General features: G+C 32.9%; 2 protein-coding genes across 2 annotated transcripts; both read right to left on the reverse strand.

Moving 5' to 3' along the window:
- Positions 1 to 2,686: 2,686 nt before the first annotated feature.
- Positions 2,687 to 3,470, reverse strand: LOC11418931 (cell wall / vacuolar inhibitor of fructosidase 2). Its single transcript, XM_003602541.4, has one exon. The coding sequence runs from the start codon at positions 3,371 to 3,373 to the stop codon at positions 2,837 to 2,839; it is 537 nt and encodes a 178-aa protein (XP_003602589.1). The 5' UTR covers positions 3,374 to 3,470; the 3' UTR covers positions 2,687 to 2,836.
- Positions 3,471 to 8,483: 5,013 nt separating this feature from the next.
- LOC11419925 (probable inactive ATP-dependent zinc metalloprotease FTSHI 4, chloroplastic) lies at positions 8,484 to 19,536 on the reverse strand. Its single transcript, XM_003602543.4, has 17 exons — positions 19,164 to 19,536; positions 18,831 to 19,065; positions 17,780 to 18,161; positions 15,672 to 15,930; positions 14,883 to 15,014; positions 13,173 to 13,247; positions 12,983 to 13,108; positions 12,781 to 12,890; positions 12,622 to 12,700; positions 12,393 to 12,530; positions 12,189 to 12,300; positions 10,321 to 10,484; positions 10,097 to 10,202; positions 9,851 to 9,927; positions 9,486 to 9,629; positions 9,226 to 9,393; positions 8,484 to 9,123 (listed from the first exon to the last, which is right to left on the reverse strand). The coding sequence occupies exons 1-16, from the start codon at positions 19,395 to 19,397 to the stop codon at positions 9,250 to 9,252; spliced, it is 2,517 nt and encodes an 838-aa protein (XP_003602591.2). The 5' UTR covers positions 19,398 to 19,536; the 3' UTR covers positions 8,484 to 9,123; positions 9,226 to 9,249.
- Between the last annotated feature and the right edge of the window lie 211 nt (positions 19,537 to 19,747).

The following is a 19,747-nucleotide window of genomic DNA, read 5'->3' on the forward strand; positions in this document are numbered from 1 at the left end:
ATTTATAACCATAAACATTTTGCAGTCTGAATTTGTTAGAATAAATCTTGGAGCAGAAGGGTATTCTTACTGATTTTTCGTTAAAAAGATGTAGCGGCGAAAATCATACAAACTATGCGTACGTGTTGAGATGTGAGAAATTGTAGGTTTTAAGCTGCGCCCAAACATATAAAATATCCTGAAGCATTTTAACATGAGCAGTATCTGTGATGGTATTTTTACTTTTTTAATCAATCCAATAAATTACCTCTGGATCCATAAATTTGTCCAATTGGTATATTACTTGAACATAACGTGCTACAATGGAACCAACAATTTTGAGTTTTGGTAACAGTTACAAATAAGCATTAGGAAAGGAATATTCTCAGGAAAAATAACTACGGGGATAATAGAGTAGATTTAGTGCATGTTTTGTATTTAATTTGGCATAATCAAGGTGAGCAACCATGATTTTACAAAACCCGTACAATGTAGCATTTTCAGAAACACCCGAAGGATATCACATCAGCCTCTGTTAGCCACATGTGCATTTTTCTGTTGGCCACATGTGTGTTTTTGTAACAAGGACCAAAGTCAATAAGTTTAGAACTTGTAAGGTTTGTTTCGCAACAAAAAAAATACATGAATGAAAGCAAAAAACACGCGAATTGGAAGAAAGCGTGCCTACACGCTAATATATATGTGGTTGTATCAGCAACCTTAAAATACCTTGCAATTTATACTTCCAATTACTACGTCTTTCTCCAACAAAACGTGCCTCCCTGCTCATTGCTTCTTTTAGTTAGTGACACTATAAACACAAATCACAAGTTAAATGTCTCATTGTCTAGTTCTACTAAGTTTTGATCAAGTATAATGTCTTGAAGACATTCATACCCTTTAGCAGACACGAGAAACGAATCAATCGACCCTTGTTCGACTTTAATAGTGTGCGCCTAAATATATTATTTCCCGATTTAAACTAACATGATAATTATTTTTAGGTATAAACAAAGACAAATTATGATATAATTATCTTTTTTTTGAACAAATCAAAATGGAATTATATTACTCAAACAACAATGATCACCCTGCACAAGGAGTGCAAAGGGGGAGCATCGGGTAAAAATTTACAAAGTCATGATGCCAACAAACAAGAGCACCACCTAACCTAACCCACCTAATTACAACATAGCACCCATACAATGAATAGGGTGTTTCCACCAATCATGATAAGAATAAGCAAAAGCCACCTGTTTAGACCTCAACCATAAAAAAGAATAACGTTTAACTATTTCTATGAGGTTGAAAAGTTCGGAACCGGTATTTTGAAAAACCCGATTATTCCTTTCCTTCCAAATCACCCAAATAGTGGCAAACCAAATAACCCTGAAAAAAGAATATGTGAGAAGTGGCATTCCGGCCATCTTAGTGAACTGGAGACAGTGATGTCGAAGTTCACCAGCGTATACGAAAGAAATACCCAACCAATTGCTTACAAGAGCCCACAAATAACCAGCCATTGAACAATGAAGAAAAAGATGCTCCGCCGACTCTGTTGAATCACACCCAAACACACAAAATGTGTCAGCCGAAGTGAGAACGCCCCGATGCTCTAATTAATTCAAGAACAAGAATATCAACAATTTGTTGAATTCGAGCCAAAATTACTACAATCGACTTCAGTGATTTCACACTTATTTGCATTTTGAAGAAAGCAAAGAAGAATGGAATCAGATAACATCGTAAAAAAATCAACCTGAAATGAGCGAATCTTGTTGCTCCCACTCAACATACACCATAATTTCGTTATCAGCAACAGTGATGTAGCGTGGAGGAATCGAAGGACTCACAAGGTGTCAATACAGCTTATGCATTCTGATAATTCCTTCGACGAGAAAAAGTTGTTTTCCTCTTTTGACTGAAACAGCGAAATTCTTGAAGATGTTCTTCAACGAAGAAAGATCCAGTGTCCAAGAGTTTTGCATTGATTCGGTTGCGATTTCAGAAACTGAAGTCACCGTTATGGATCACAGGCTCGTGATACTATATTAGAAAATGAGAAATGAAGTAAGAGTTGTAGAGAGCATTGGTAAAGATGAGAGTGAAAACTGTAAGTGTAAATTATGAAAGTTGGTTAGCTATTTCCTTATATAGACCGTTGAGTCAGCAAAGTTAGTTACATGTCCATGTCTAAGGACATGTTTGGCTACTAGTGAATCAGCCTATGTAATGTAATCATACTACTATATCTCCTCTAATAAAGTCTAACCAAGACTGTGTCTATGATGTACAATGACAGTTCTTACAAATCGGTAATTTGAAACAATCATTGATCCTTTTCTTATTTTCTATACCTAACTACGACCTATATGCACATTCATCAATGATCACCAAATAATTCACACACTTTTCATTAGTGGGTACCTTTTTCCTGCACTAAGTGGGGTAGAACAAATCTAAACACAATAAAATTAACCTGCCCTCAAACTTCATAATTTGTACACCTCTCAAATCCTTTTTCACCCCTTGTAAAAAGGTGTAAATTAGAATGTGAGGGTAGTGTTAAAATTTAAAGATATGAAGTTATTGATTTCTTATATAATTGGAAATGCAAAAACATGATTATAAATCGTTGAGATATCAACTACTTTAGCACCCCCAGGCCCCAGCAACAACAATATTAATAAAATTAGATTGGCAAGTATTGATAAAACAGGAGTATGTATATCCCCATTTATTATTTATTAATTACACTCAGAACATAAAATTAAATATATAATAGAAAAAAATACAAAATAGAATATGGTTTTTGCATTTGAGTGAAAGAAAAGTAATAAGAAAATGCATGCACCTACTACATATTGATGAGATTATCAATGATCCCCATAGCTACATCACATATATGTTTCAAACCATTTTCTCTAGTAGCAAGCTCAGGAGGGTAAACCAAATCAGGAACCCTTTTGAATGCATTGTAACAAGCATTTGGGTAGTCTTTGGCTGCAGTGATGTGTATGTAAGCATAATCATATTCTTCATTAGCCAAATCTTGCACTGAAGCTTGGAGAGAATCACCAGCATAGTTGTACTTATCTGCACACTCTTTGAGGACACTTTTCAAGGTAGTGTTGTTGGTTGGAGTAAGAGATTTAGAAGACAAATATGAAGAAGTGGAAGTAGCATTTGTCATTCCAATCCCAACCATGATCACAGCTAGGCCCTTTGTGTCTGCGTTTGGACTGCTAGGATTGGATTTGAGAGAAGAGAAACATAGATTGTAGTATTTGGTGTTCTTGCAAGTGCTTTTGATCAAAGTGGCATCTCCATTCACAAATGCATAGTGTGCTAGGAAGAGGATGAGAAATAGTGAGAAGTGGATCTTAGAAGCCATTATGGTGATGAATTTTCTGAAGAGATTTATTAGGGGAAAGTTCAAAATGTATAGAAAATTGAGGCAATAAAGTCAAAAAGCAGAGTTATACGATTCCTTTCCTTTTCTTGTTCCTATCTTTTCGGTTTTTTCTAACTTACCCTCTCTTGTTTAGGAGGTATTTACCCCTTTAAGATATCAACCAATCAAAATGTATATACAGAATGTAACATAAATGTCAAATAAATGAGTCAATTTTTTCTATAAAAAAAAAAAAAACAATTTTAATAAGGTAACTTTTAATTTATATTTAATTATTTTTAGGTATACAATCTTAATTAATTTACACTATATAGGGCTTGTAATAATTAAAATTTCACATCAAATTCAACCCATCATGGTTGTGTTTGGTAATACGAATAAGCTAGCTTATAGCTTGTTGGACTAGCTTATAAGCTTGTTTTGATATAATAAGATGTGTTTGGTAAAAAGCTTTTTTCACTAACTTATAACATTTTTTGATAAGCTGTTTCAAGTAGCTTTTGAGCTTATAGCGGGTAGTTTTTTTATGTTTTCTTCCAATTTTAACCCTATTAATTTAATTTAATTATTTTTTAATAAAACATGTTCATGGCTTAAAAAATAACGGTCAAGTTCATAACTTATTTTTTAATAAAACAACTGCCACGTTTTCACCTTTGAAAAAAAAACTGCCATGCTTTATTTTATTTTTTAATGAACGCTTTATATATATTTCTTAAAAGAAATACTTTATATTTAACTATAACTAGCCTACGGTATGTTGTAAAATTTTATATTTTCTTGCTTACATTTTTTTTTTCCACTTTCCTCTTATTTTTGGGATTCATAAAAGTAGAGATCAATGAGCTTTTGCCCTCTTTTGTACAAAAAAAAATAAAAATAAGCAGAGGTCAAAATTGTCGGTGAAATTTTATTGGAGACTAAAACCAAAAGTTTGAATATTTATAGGGATCCAAAACATAGTTAACCATAAATTAAAATATTAAAAAATAAATACATTAGAAAAAATCTATCTATATATATATATATATAAACATGTCCTTTTATGTCATTTAATACTTATCAGCTACTTCAACATCTAATTTTACCAAACACTTCAATTTTAATAAACCATTTTTTCAGCTATAAGCTATCAGTTATAAGACATAAGCTATAAGCTAGTTTTTCAGAACACACCCCACATACGTTCATAAATTTTGTTCCATTCCAAAACCTAGAACACACATAACGTGAAATTTCTTCTTCATTCTTCTTCCCATCTTGATTGTTCAATTCTCTCGTTCCAGAATTGCCGTCGTTTCCAATTATCGTGAGAATCGTTGTCGTCCTTTTGATTCCAGACATTGTGAGAATCGGTGTTGTTTCCATAATCACATCAGGTATCATGACTTGATTTGATTTTCCATTTTCGTTTCTTTCTCATTACTAAAGTGACTTGATTTCACACTTGTAATGCGACAGTGGTAACTTTCAACTTTGGCATGAATTCCAATGATGCTTCCATTTTTATTTGGGTTTTGAGTTTGATTAAGTTGTTTGAGATTATATAAAATTGTATTTTATCACACATATTTTACATTTGATTTAGATAAATGGATCTTCAATATGTTGATTATTAATTTTATTTTTGGTACAATATTGATTATTAAATTTACTTTTGGAATTTGGTTTTTTCAAATCAATATATTGTGTTATTATGTTGTTTTTGTTTCTGGTGTATTTTGTGTTGCCGAAATGAACATTTGTTGAGATTGTGAACACGGTGTGAGGTCAGTTAAAGCTATGGAAGAGAAGACAAAGTGAAATAAATAAATAAATAATAATGATAATACAAACATGAATTTCATAAGGTGAGCTTTAATTCTTGGATATATCTTTTGGAAACAATGTCGATCTTACGATCTCTGAAATCAAACGGACGGCAACGATTCTCACGATAATTGAAAACAACGACAATTCTGAAATGAGAGAATTGAACAATCAAGATAGGAAGAAAAATGAAGAGGAAATTGCACGTTATGCATGTTCTAGGTTTTGGAATGGAACAAAATTTATGAAAGTATATGATGGGTTGAATTTGATGTGAAATTTTAATTGTTACAAGCTCTATAGTGTAAATTAATTAAGATTGTATATCTAAATATAATTAAATAAAAATTAAAGGGTTAAATATGTTTTTGGTCCTTATAAATATACCAACTTTTCATTTTAGTCCCTCTAAAATTTTCCTTCAACTTTTAGACCCTATAAAATGTTCAGTCACTACTTTTAGTCCATATTTTTAAGTTAATTTTTGTATTTTTTAATGAAATTATGTAGAAATGTGTAGAATATTGTAAAACAAATTCACAAAAAAAGTTAGAATTTTTTAACAAAACACAAATTTAATATGAATTTTTAACCGTAATAAATGTAAAAGTTCATATTAAATTCATGTTTTGTTAAAAAATTCTAATTTTTTTAGGGAGAGATTCTTATAATATTATGAATTTTTTCAGAAATTTTTTATTCAAAAATATGGATTCTACATATGAGTTTACTTTAAAGGAGAATGTTAACCGGTGCCCCTGGGGCATTGGTTAAGCCCCAAATGAAGTAAGTTTTTATTAAAAAGTAATGTAATTATTACTTAATAAAGAGTGACAGTTTATATTTCCAAGACAGAAATTAAAAGAGGGACCAAAAATAGCGATTGAAAATTTTATAGGGACTAAAAGTTGACGGAAAATTTTAGAGGGATTATTTTTTTTTTTTATAGAAAAATTGACTCATTTATTTGACATTCAATGTTACATTTGTATATTGCATTTTGATTGGTTGATATCTTAAAAGGGTAAATACCCCTGTATAAGAGAGGGTAATCTAAACCTCACCTATTTTTTCGTATTTTTACAACTACGGTATTGATATTTGACATGAAGTATCCACCGACGATCTATCTTATCAGAGAATTAGCTTTGGTTGACTTGACCACCTTTAGCGATATCGTGCCTTTCAACCATATTTTTTTTTATCAATAACATTTTCCACTCGAACCATAATAAAGTTGATTCTTGATATCTTACTTAGGCTTGCCTTGCCGTGTCGTGACACATGAATAACTATTAAACATTGTGCCTTAGAGTGTGTTTGGACGAGGTAATTGAGAAATTTTAAAGAATTTAGAATTCTAGGTAATTTAAATGATTCAATTAAATTATTTTCATTTCTCAATTCTTTTGTTTGGATAAGTAATAAAAAAATTTATTGTCATCATTTTTGGGCAACTTTTATAAATTTTAATTTTTTTTGCCAAATTTGAAAATTGAAATTAGGGGTCAAAATGTAAATTTCAAAAAATTGAGGGGTCAAATTATAATCTTTGAAAAATTTGAGGGACCAATTTGCAATTTTTTGGGGTCAATTTGAAATTTTTGGAAAATTTGAGGACCAAAATGCAAAATATGAAAAATAACAACAATGAAGAAATTTGAAATTCTTAGTTTTTAGGTGTCATTTGAAATTCTCTAAATTTAACTTGAACAAAATACTTCATAAATTTCCATCATTTTGAAAATGCTTCAAATTATTATCCAAACAATGGAATTCACCCAAAGTATTTGAATTCCCTCAAATAATTCCTTCATCCAAAGACACTCTTAGTGTGTGCAAGCTTATGATGGGAAAAGTAGAGTGTTTTGATCAAGCCTCACGTGATAAACTCTGTTCATGAAAGAATATATACTACTACTAGGTCAATAGGACATATTTTTGGCTCTGGTTTGTCCTTTCCTTAGTTCAGATTATGTTTAATTTAACGATATGATTTTCTGGGGGAACTACCCTGAATCATGAAAAATTGAGTTGTTTTTTCTTGTTGGATTTATTACTCTGTGAGTGATTCAGGGCTTTATTTGGAAGGTAGCAAGTCATCTACTCATAAGGCTTTGGTTGTCTACTAGCATAAAAAACGTCTTAGAGGTCACGGGTCATAAACCAACAAGAATCTTGACCCTCGAGTCCTATATCTATCATGTTCTGGAACATGATTGCTTTGGCATAGGGAAAAGACAGCAACACTTGCATAGTGCATAGGCAATAGGAGAAGCATTAACCTCCCATACCCATTATTGGGTCCTTCTAGATCTTATAGGCTTCAAAAGTTACCCAACCTTTATGTTTGGTCCATTTTTGTAGTTGCACACCGCAAAAGATTTACTGCTTCTCATATTGAACGCAACATTTGAAGTACAAACAATTTTTTACATTTGTTGGATAATTGATATATTTGGTCAATGATTTTTTGTATATAATAATAACCGATGTATGTATTTGTTTCATATTAATTACTAGTAGCATTTTAGAAGGTCAATGAAACAATAGTTACATTTTTATTTATTTATTTACTGTATCTCCAATCATATAATTGGCGAATCACTCCTTCCGATCATTATTATACACAATTTCATTTTTCAGATATATTAAATAACTATTGTATTTGATTATAATATAGATCAGATGCATTAGGTATTCGATATACATGAAAAGTTGTTTATAACAGTGACTAAATGGAGTGTTAATAAAGGAAAAGCATGAGCACTCAATTATCTTAACACAAGACTGAGGTAGTACTTAAGTTTAATCAACATCTCCTATATCAGGAGTGTTATTTACTCTGTTTTTTCACCTTATGATTATTAGAAAAAGAGATCATAAAATTCAAAATTCAACCGAGGGCAAGTAAAACTTAGTAAATGATTATTGCAGCAAGTATCAAACTCAGGTACCTTTAATAGATTCAGCTTTAATTAAAGCACACTAACCACTTGAGTCAAACCACTTCATTGGAGTGTTGATTTAGTAAAGTTGAATTCTTCAATTTAACAATACATAAAAAAAACTTATAACTAACAAGTGATTTGATGGTATTTGTAACTTCAATATCGCTCGAGGATAAAGCATAATCTGAACCAAGGACAAACTCATGAGTTTCGTACAAGGTACAATAATTTCTATACCAAATTTAAAATAAAAGCATTGATGAATTAACGAGAGTATTATGTATTGCTAGAAAATTTCTTCAAAAAAAAAAAAATGTATTGCTAGAAAATAAACAATTAAGCTGGGCTTAGATGTATGTGATCACTTGAGAAGTCTAACAGTTGAATAGGATTACTTAAGAAGTGAATGAGAGACTAATTGCTGTGCAGAGCTGGTGACGAAGCACGTAAAGAAAAGAAGTCTAACAATATGTATTCTTTACACTTTAATTTATCACTAAAGATTACACTCACAAAATTACGACAACATAGATATATTTGGTAAATTTGCAATTGGCTCAACATATCCCTCAAAATATGGGAAGTAACTAGCACGTAATGCGTTTCACTTACTAAAAAGCTCAGACTAGAAGTCCCAGTGTGCTATCTGTAGGAAAAAAAGGCCTCTTTCGCAAAATTGAATCACCTTTAGCTAGATTTTTCGAGAGAAGATTAAACTTCATTGGGAGAATATTGACTCCAAGTTGAGATTCCAGCTGATAAAGAACTGGGTATGGGAAGGAAAACATCCTGATAGAGCAGCTTACCAACTAAAAGAGCAGGATACAAATTTACAATATTAGATCAGAGGAGAAACCAACTGAGTACGTGGAACTAGTTTTGATCCATTCCGCATAAAGGAGGCATTGTCGCTATTTCTGTTACATAACGGACATATGATTTGTAACTCTTTTCCCCAGTAGATAGCTCCTGTCCATGGTGATGAAAGTTAAATAACTTCTGTTCCAGTTATCACCTCATTTCACTACTCACCACAGGCACAGCAAAAACTAGTGAAGTTATAATACAAACCTGCAGGTCAACTACAAGTTCCCCTCAGAGGAAATGACTTGCCATCAAAAGTTGTGGCTTTTCTTTCTCTTCTTCAATCTCCCTCAAAGCTTCATCTCTAATATCTTGAACCTTTTTATCCCAGACATCATCTACTAGTTTCCATGTTTCATCATTAACAACTTTCGTCTGCAGTGAAAAGAAGTTTAGGAAAAAAAAATGAATATAGATCGATTGCAAGACAAATTGATAAAAAAAAGGTTTTGGTAAAAAAAAAAAACCTCTGTAGGGCGTGGTGCACCAAAGGTTGAAAACCCAACATTGCCCGGTGCAAATGTAACCCTTCCAGGAAGACTAATCCCGTGGATTCCCCACCGTCCAGCATAAATCAGTGCCCCGTATTCATCAAGTGGACTCACAGAAGGCTAAAAAGGGTCCAAAAAAATATTGATAATGTTAACAAATAACCATTTATTCAACCAAAGGCGATGATAAATATTTTCAATAAAAAAATTACAGCAGGTACAGCTTGCCATACTGATTCTGAGTTTGTAACCTTAAATGAATCCAATAAATGTAGAACAAACAATGTCAAAGGCACACTGACAAAATAGGACAACATCCTCCACTTTAGTTTGAGATCTACCTGAGCTACACGAGGAGCACTTTTATAAATGTTCCAAATCTCCTCAGCTTTGATTTTCCCCTTTTCAAGCAAAATATCTGCATGTAGGAATGTTAATGTAAAAAAAGTATTGATAACAGTTAACGTATTCTAGTATTCTACAGTAAAATTTAATTCCTAGAAACATGTCTTAACTATCATGAACTAATCTAAAAAACTTCCAGAAGAAATTGTTCATTTGCTATGTAAATCACAGTAGAACCAGACCTGTGATTGTCTCAACCGCTGAATGGTACTCTTTTAGCACAGATGAACACTTCTCTGTACCATAACGCAGATACTCATCTCGGAGTGCTTCAAGCTTCACTGCAAGCTGTACAAAACATTTGAACATGAGTTCTGACTTGTTTATACTCATAAAATACTTCTGTCATGGGAAATAGTATGTATTCAAAAACACAAGCTGTTAGACTCAAATCCTACACACGTACATTAGGCACAAGATCGACATTGTTTCTGTAATATGCTTTCCCAAATGCAGTCATTCCAGTCCGCAGAATAAAAAATTCTGCAAGCCTTGAAGCTTCTGATGTTGCATTTGCAGACATCCAGCACAAGTTGTCGATCCCGAACATCTCCTCCTCAATTACTCTTGCTACAAAACAAATTTAAATAAGCTTAATAACCAAAGTTCCAATCCCAGTTAATATCTTTGGGGCAATCTACATTCTAAGCAGAAAGCTCTCTGTCTACTTTTGTTCAACGGTATACAAATTATCTTTTGAGCTTACATTAAAGAACCTTCTCTTTGCTGGTTTTCATAACAAAAACAGTGTTTTAAAACCTGGACCGGTGATTGACTCGGCCAAGGCACTGGGTTGCTAGTCGGACCAGTGGGCCACTGGTCGGACAGCATGACTATTAGTCCGTTCTATATAAAAAAAATTCATGACTTAAATTTCATAACTATAAAATATAATAAAAATATTTCTATAAAAATATCAATAAAAAGTCATACATAAAAAAAAAATATAACAAGAAATATAAAATCAACAATATTTGATCAATACATTCCTCAAAAAGTAAAGCAATATTTTATCAATATATTATAGATAAAAATAAAGAATGAAAAAAATAGTTTATTTTACATTAAAAACAAAGACAGTTTTGTACAAAAAATAAAAAATAAAAAAGATAGTTGATGGTTAGGAAACAAAAAAGAAAAAGAAAAGGTTGCGTGAGTTTTTTTTTTTTTTTTAAAAAGGTAACAAACTTCGTTAAAAAAAAAGAGGGGAAAAAATATACTCCCTCCGTCCCTAATTATAAGACCCTTTTGAGAATTTTTTTTGTCCCTTTTTATAAGACCTCTTTGTTATTTCCAACTACATTAATTATTTCTTTACATACATGCCCCTATTTATTATACATCTTTTTCTTCAATCAACAATAAATAACATGTTGAAAACATAAACTAACCTTCTTTCTTAAAGGATAAAATTGTAAAAACAATAGTGATTACAAACAACTTTAATACAAATATCCACTATCTTAATTCCCGTGATTTTGGCAAAAGGGTCTTATATATAGGGACGGAGGGAGTATTAGTTTATTAATTTGGTATTTCGTGTTTCTTAATGAAAGTATTAAATATATATAACTTTTTTTGACGTTTTTAAATATATACAACTTAGATGCATTGTTTACAATCAAGTAATCTTGGTTGAGTAGTAAGGGTAAGAAATGGATAGGTTTTGGTCCCAAGTTCGATTTGCTCTCTAGGCAAAATTTGGTATTTTTTGTGAAATTTCTTTCAAGCATCAAACTGGTCGGTCTGATACGGGTTAAATCAGTTCACTGGTTGGACCGTTGATCCGTCCGGGTCACTCCGGGTTTCGCTGGGTTGATTGCATATCCGGCCCTATAATCAAACCGAACCGCACACCCCTCCAGTTCCTGGTCGGACCGGTTCGACCGGGCAGCCCGGGTTATAAAACACTGACAAAAACAATTCATCTAACGTTGGAAATTCATATTGTTGTGCTGCCAGGATCCTAATTCCTCAACAAGAGTGATCATCAAAACAATAATCTAGTATGGGGGTTCAAATTTAAGAAGATGCAAATAGGGTGCTATTGGATAGTTTCCAAGATTCACAGAACAAAAGGCAAAAGGGACATGCCAAAAAAAAATTATAACAATGAAAGCTCAAAATAATCCTTATATTATTTGTTTGTCATTTATTCTACTGTAAACAAAACATGTGATGTTTTGAAAATATAATATCTAAAAGATGAAAAATTAATAAAGTTCATAATTCAGAGAAGAATTACCAAAATGACCTAAAAAGCAAGCAACTTACGAGCACAAGAACGCACTATAGAGTTTATGTAATCTGATTTCCTAGCAAAAACCTTTCCAGAACTTTCATTATAACACATATTTGGCTGGCTTTGAATAGAACTTATATCAGTCTGCAAACATGAACACACAGCGACACAGTTGAAACAATCACATTTCACACACAATGAAGCTGCTCAACAAAAAATTAATACAAAAATGTTACCTCAACAATAGGGCGGTGCGGTTCAGGAAAATAACAGGCAAGAACAGCCACAGCTGCTTCTCTATATGCCAATCTCAGTCTCAGATCTTCAGGAATTTCTGCAGTATCCTCTTGCCCTGTTTCAAATGTTCCTTTTTGCTGCAAATCCAGAAGATTCATTAGATGGTGTAGAAATGCATGAACAAACCATAAGAAATTGCCCGGTGAAAGAAGCTGATAAATCACCAACCCTTTTTAATGCCTCAAGCAACTCATCACGTCCGATGTAATCCAGATCCTTCCTGGCCGTTAAAATTCCAGCTTCATTCCTGTCATTTATTTGTGATCTGTCAGTCTATATTCTTTTGAGGAAGGATTGATACAGAAATTTCAATCAAAGATTATTTACAGTATATTTTGCAGCTCTGCCCCAGTAAAATCTTCTGTTAGCTCTGCAATTTCCGTCAGTAGAGTATCCTTTTCTTCTTCTGAGCGAAAAGACTTATTCATGGCATGCACCTAGTTTGCGCCGAAAAAGAATAGGAATTTTTTAAGATATTGAAATACTAAAGGAAGACTGATCCCAGTTAATGGTTTTGGGGATAAAATACCTTCAAAATGGCAAGTCTTCCATCTTGTAAAGGTAAACCAACTCTAATGATCTTGTCGAAACGACCCTTCCTCAAAAGAGCAGGATCAAGAATATCCAATCTATTTGTAGCACCTATCACGAGCACCTGAAATTAAAATTCAGTATCTCAAATATCATCTATATGGTCTTGGAATTCATTTAAAGCTTACCTGTGCTGTGGAAACTTTGAATCCGTCCATCTCAGTCAATATCTGAAGTAATCCTTGTTCCCTTTCAGCACCTCCCTATATAATGTACAGACAAAGAGAGTTTAATTAGACGGAACAAGTGAACCCCTTAGCAAGAAAAGTAAGAAATCATACTGAATCACTGGTATCACAACATAGGCCAAATGAAGTACTTATTTTGCAAGAAATGTGATTATATGCTTACCGACAATTAGACATGACATAATTCAGCAAGATAGCACCGAAGGACCAAGAGCATGTTTTTAAATCACATCGGATGAAATTCCAGTTACTGTACCTTATTAAGTTGCTAGCTAATCAGGCGTTTTTGGTTCCTACTAAAACAATTACACATTCATAACACATTGCATTCTAGCCTACAAAAAAATATTGTAAAGCTGAACACATGAAAATGTAGTTTTAGTTTCTTTTTTACCTTATCACATGAACAATCCCAAAAGTTGTGGTGTGTGTAAGAATTAAATGTTAGATTTAAGCACACATATGATGACAGTGGTTTCGGTTCTCCATTCCAAGACCATTTTACAACAATCATCACGAGTTCATGCCTTGTGGCATAACCAAAAGAAAAAATTGACCCAGTTGAAATAGCCCATACCTTAAGTGTCTTTTAAGGTTATGTACATTTCTTAAAAAAGTCTCGAGTGTACCACTTTCTATGATAAAATTAGTTTCATTTACTAAAGTACTCTTTTTAATAGTAGTTAGTGAAGTAGTTAAGTGAGTTGATATATAAAAAATAAGGGTATATTAGTGAAAACAGATAATTAATGCATCATTGATATTCTAAAATGACAAATAATACGAGACTGACAAATATTCCAAATGAGACATAATAAGAAATGGATGGAGTAATATATGAATGCTATCATTTCTTCTCTAAAACCAGGTGCCCCAATGTCTTGCTCCCAGAACAGGACCTCTATTCTCTTGCTTTGCGTCTTCAGACATGCTGGTTTTATTAATGGCATTATTATAGTAAATGATGAGTTCATCACAAAATGCTAAGGCTTCTTTTTGCTGACTACTCCTAACTGTACCAGTGCTGCTATCTAGACATCAAAAGAAATATTGTTAATGTTAGCTTTCTTGAACACTCCCCCCAGGCGGTCCCTTTCAAAATGCTCCCACACACACCTATCATGAGACTTCTGTTGCTCACATATCATTGGAGCCCACCACCACAACATTTAAATTCATCCATCAACCCAGTTGATCAACTGATCATCCTTATTGCTCCGGCCCAGTTTCTATTCTTCTTCTTCGGGGCCCATCTCTTGCTCCCATAAATAAAGCATGTACCTTTTAAAGGGCTGCCCATTACAAATGTGTTTTGCTTCCATATGGTGTAAAGCACGTTATCTTTTTAAAGGGCTTCCCATTACAAATACGTTGAGGAATTGAGTAGCTTTACTACATTTGTATCCTTTGTTCCTTGTTTGATTTTTCTAGCCTTCTATTGAAGGAGGATATTTCTGCCAGCACTATCGTTCTCTTTGCCTTAATAAATTTCTATTTCTATCCCAAAAAATCAAATTCAATATTTTAAAAAAAAAATCAATAATTACAGGCTAAATTCATGTTTTAGTGAGTAGTTCACTTATTTTTTTCTATAAACTTTACACAGACTTAAGAGTTCAAAAACAAAGGGAAAAGTTATTTGTATCTTACTCCACCAATATCAGGTCCTCCACGCTTGCTACCAATAGCATCAATCTCATCAACAAAGATTATAGAAGGCGCAAATGATCTTGCATTGGCAAAAAGATCTTTAACACGGGATGCAGCAACCCCTACAAACATCTAGGGTAAAGGAAAATTGAATGAGCCGATCTACTATAATCTGAAGGTCCAAATTAACTGAGTATGACACATAAATTGAAGACACTTGTGCATGCAATATTTCATGTTTCACAGGCATATGTTACCATATATATGATCATTTATACAAAAGAACATTGTGGAGCGCATGATCTAGATATAATTAAATAGCACATTGCAATTAATGCCATATATATTTATATATATAATTGTTCAATGACTGCAAAAAGGATTAGCCATTAGATAATCATTTGTGATGATTAATATGCTAAATCTCAACCAAAAAAAAAATCAAAAAAGATATGCGTAAGTCTCCAATAAACCTGGTTAAATTTTAGAATAAAAATACATTTTTGTTATTCAAAGTTACAAATGTCATCAATTTGATCCAATAATAATGACATCAAAATGTCTCCTTCATGTCAATTTCAGTCATCAAATTAGTCTATTTTGAAGGATCAATTTTGTTTCAATCATTAGTGAAGAACCAAAATGAGCTCACTTGCTCTATGTTTTATCTGTGATCCCATTCTTCAAAAAAATTAATGATTTTGGATTTAGAACAAATACTTTTTTTCGAAGTTCTACTTCTTGCTAACTTCCACTCAATGCAAATGAATATCTTTGTAAAAGAGGCACCTCTACAAAATCCGTGCCACTAGCAGCAAAAAAGGGCAACCCTGCTTCACCTGCGATGGCTTTAGCCAGTAAAGTTTTACCGGTTCCAGGAGGTCCGTGAAGAAGAACACCTTTTGGACAATAAATTCCTTTGTCTTGAAACTCCTCCTCGTTCTTTAAAATTCGGACAATCTCTTGTAGTTCCCTCTTTATATATTCCTGGCCAGCAAAATCATCAAATGTAACGCCAGTTCTTTCTTCTGCAGATATAAATTTAGCCCTGAGGGGAAAGCATTATAATTAGATTCCAGGGTGAAGAGATAGGTTGTAAATGCTTTTTATTTTCTTCTATTTTAGAGATATTGCAATTAAATTTTTCCAACTACTGCCAAAACATAACCAGTTGTAATGGACCAATCGTCACTAAACCAAATTTCTTATAAAATACAACACTTGTAAAAATGTTTAAATCGAGATTTCTTAATTTTGAAAATATATATATATATATATATATATATATATATATATAGGGGATATATCAAGTGAGAGGAGTGTCGTATAATGAGAAGAACAAATATAGACCGTAGGATGGAAATGAACGGTCATGATTAAATAACATACAGTGCACCATGTTTATCCTTTCCGTGATTAAGTCCTTCTGGCAAAGCAAAAATCCTTTTCATCTTCTCTCTCAGATCTCCCTATTTCATTACTCTCAGCCAATTCCCAAAAGGATGTGATTTGTTAAAATATATGTGGGAAATAGATCGCATTTTCAAGTTATTACAGAAAAAAAGATTCTCTCTTTTGAATCACAAGATTTTTTCTCTCAGATCACATCCTTTTCGAAGAGATTTGAGACCTCCTTTGTCCTCAGTGAGTATATGGGTTTCATAAAATTTACGATGGGTTGAATTTTCAAATTAAAATAAATACAGCATAGTAACTCAACAGGTTAAAAGGAAAAGCTTGTTAACTATTTATGAAATTCAATCACATTTATTTTTCGTGCCCCTTTCCAGTCCCTGCATGAAGGCTTATATACACACACACACACACACACACACACTAATATACCCCCTGAAATACCTCAAAATATCACAATGGAGAAGGATGATAAAGACCCAAGACAAGCCAAAATCAGCATAGAGTTTCATACATCAACCATTGTAAAACAAAAATGGAAAATCCAAGTTTGAAAGGAACGGTGTATTGCCCATTTTCCTTTAAGTTTACACATCAAGTTACTTCAAAAAAAAAATGTACAGGACAAATTCAATCCTCTAAATGATTTTTTTTTAACAGTTGATTTATGAAGTGCAGTAGAACCAATGCAGCCCACAAGCTTACAGTGTAAGGACTTGCAAAGTAACTAAGAACTTAGGATTTAAACAGTAACTAGTAACATTGTGCAGACTAATCTGAATTCAAACATGATTTTATGAACGAATAGAAAGTTTGAGTTTTTGAGATAATTTTCCTGACAGCAACTGAATTATATGTTGCACCTCTTTTAAAAAAGTACTGATTGTATTTTATTCTTTCCCTATTTTCCTTATTTCCTTTTATTCTTGATATGATATATGATATGGTACACTAGATATACAACTGTAATCTCTCTCGATCAATCCCAAAGCTCTGTGGGTTCTTTTCTTGTACAGAAAGTGTGTTTTGCATTATGTCATTCCTAAATGAATAAGAGATTAGATATGCTTGCTTCAAGATCAAACAACGAATCTCAAACAAACATCATAGCTAGGTTCTGAAGTTGAACAACTTCAATTGAATGTACATCGGAAGTTCCTAAAAGCCTATTGATCATGAAACAGGAATTTCCAATGAAAGCTTTTGAAAGGTACATTAATGATTGCCGCTCATCAGTTTCAAGTGGAAGAAAGGGGAAAATGCAAGTAGGTCATATTTTCCTTGCCCGCAAAATGGTTCTAAATTTCTAACGAAAAACCAGCATCAGCAATTAAGACCAAAGAAAGAGATAAACTTTCTAGTAAATCTTAATTACAAGCAGAATGACATATCTCAAGCAACTAAAACTAACACTACACAAAAATGAAATTTCAGTCAACCAAGGGGAAGTGGGATAGGAAATAGAGAAAAAGTATTGCACTGACCGACTTTTGCCTAGAGAACCAAGTGCGTGTCTTCTTAAGGCTGGCACCTTAGTTTGTGGGGTAGGCGGAGGAGTTCCCAAATCACAAGGTATCAACTTTGCATATATTGGTCTCATCAAATTATCAATCCACATAAAAAATCCAACAGCCAGGGCAAGACGCATAGACCATACAACTGCAGTTGCAACCGTTGAGTATACTTCAGCAGGTACAGCATCTACATTAATGACATCAACATTTACATTTTGTTGATGCAGCTTCCCCCAAACATCATTCCAACAATCAATCGGCATTCGATCAACCGCATGACGCCGAAAAACAATATCCTTGGGATTTTCTTCAGTGCCTGATGTTTTTACGTTCTTGTAATATGGTAAAATAACTGCAGACACACACACACACACACAAAAAAAAAAAGACAGCATTCAGCAATACACATTCCAACCAGACTGGTACAGCAACATATGCATTGTTCATTAGAAGGAGCATTTCTAAGCATGATAAGATAATGTGAAATAGCTAAAAAAATCCCAATAGCACATCCTTCAGAAGTTTGTTTTGATAAACATATAAGTACTTATATACGAGCTATTGCTATAATTAAAGATAAAATTAATGTCCTGTCTGGATAACCTGCTTCATTAAGCACTTATCATATAAGTGCTTGTGTTTAAGTTACTTCTATAACAAAATTCAAATGATTTCCACATAAGATATAAGATGTTCTCATAAGCTATCCTGGAGAACTTATGGAAATAATCAGAAAACAACTTATGGACGTATCATAAGTTGTTTCTATAAGCATTCTCAGACAATCTCACAAGTGCTTATAACCAGTAGATAAACTCAAATAAGTCAATTCAAACAAACCCTAAGTCAAACTGTTCTCATATAAGCTATAAGTTGTTTTCATAAGCTATCATGGAGAGCTTATATGAAAATAAAACGAAAACAGCTTATGGACATCTCACAAGCTATTTACGCAAGCTGTACCAAACAGTCTCACAAGAGCTTATGCCAGTAAATAAACTCAAATAAATAAGTGTGGCACCTGATAAGGTCTGTCCATAATCAGAGTACTCAATAGACTTGACAGCATTGGAGTCGAGCAATTTCAAAAAATCACTGAAATCAATCCTATGTGAATTTTCAGGATCCAATTCAGTTCCTTTTAATTTCCCACGAAAAGTCAACAAAGCTCTATTCCATGAAGAAGCCAATATAAGTTGCCTATCTAACTGCACATTAGCCTTCCTCTGAAGTTCTTCCATCTCATTCACCCGATTCTGCACACACAATTTTTCTCGTAAATTCACAACTTGAACATGAATTTTCACCTTATACAACTAGAATTTCATTTTTTTTTTTTCAATTAAAAGCTAACCTCGAAAAGCTGAAGAGATTGAGCATCTTCATCGTTGGAGGAAGATGTATTTGAAACATTGGAAGCGGTGATTCTGAGTTTGCAGTTGCGAGGGTTTTTGTATGGGAATTTGGTTCTAAGAAGGCGTTGAGAAAAACAAGAATGAGGGAATTGGGTGAAGAAGAAGGTTTTGCGAGGGAATAAGGGTTTTGGGAGTTGAAGTAATTCGATTCTGTTTGAAATTTGAGGATTCATGTTTAGAAGCAATGGCGAAATGAAGGGAGGAAGAGTTTCAGATAGTCATTGGCATCATATCCAAAACACACTCTTACTTTGATTACTATCTGTCTGTTTTCTGCATTTTGGGGTTCTTGTCTGGGTTTATGGGAATATCATTGTTTATCTTCTCTTCTTTTATTTTATCTGTGTAAAACAATTTAATAATTTTTCGAATCAATTGAGAAATGATTTTGGAAAATTAATTTTAGACGATTTTCACGATAACTTTTTAAATAGTTAACACAGTTTAAATAAATAGTTAATTTTTTTTTAGAGTTAAAGGTTAATTTTTTTTTAGATAGTTGATAAAGTAGGTTTTAAATTTG

Source organism: Medicago truncatula, chromosome 3, assembly GCF_003473485.1.
Source record: "Medicago truncatula cultivar Jemalong A17 chromosome 3, MtrunA17r5.0-ANR, whole genome shotgun sequence".
Taxonomy (NCBI): Eukaryota; Viridiplantae; Streptophyta; class Magnoliopsida; order Fabales; family Fabaceae; genus Medicago; species Medicago truncatula.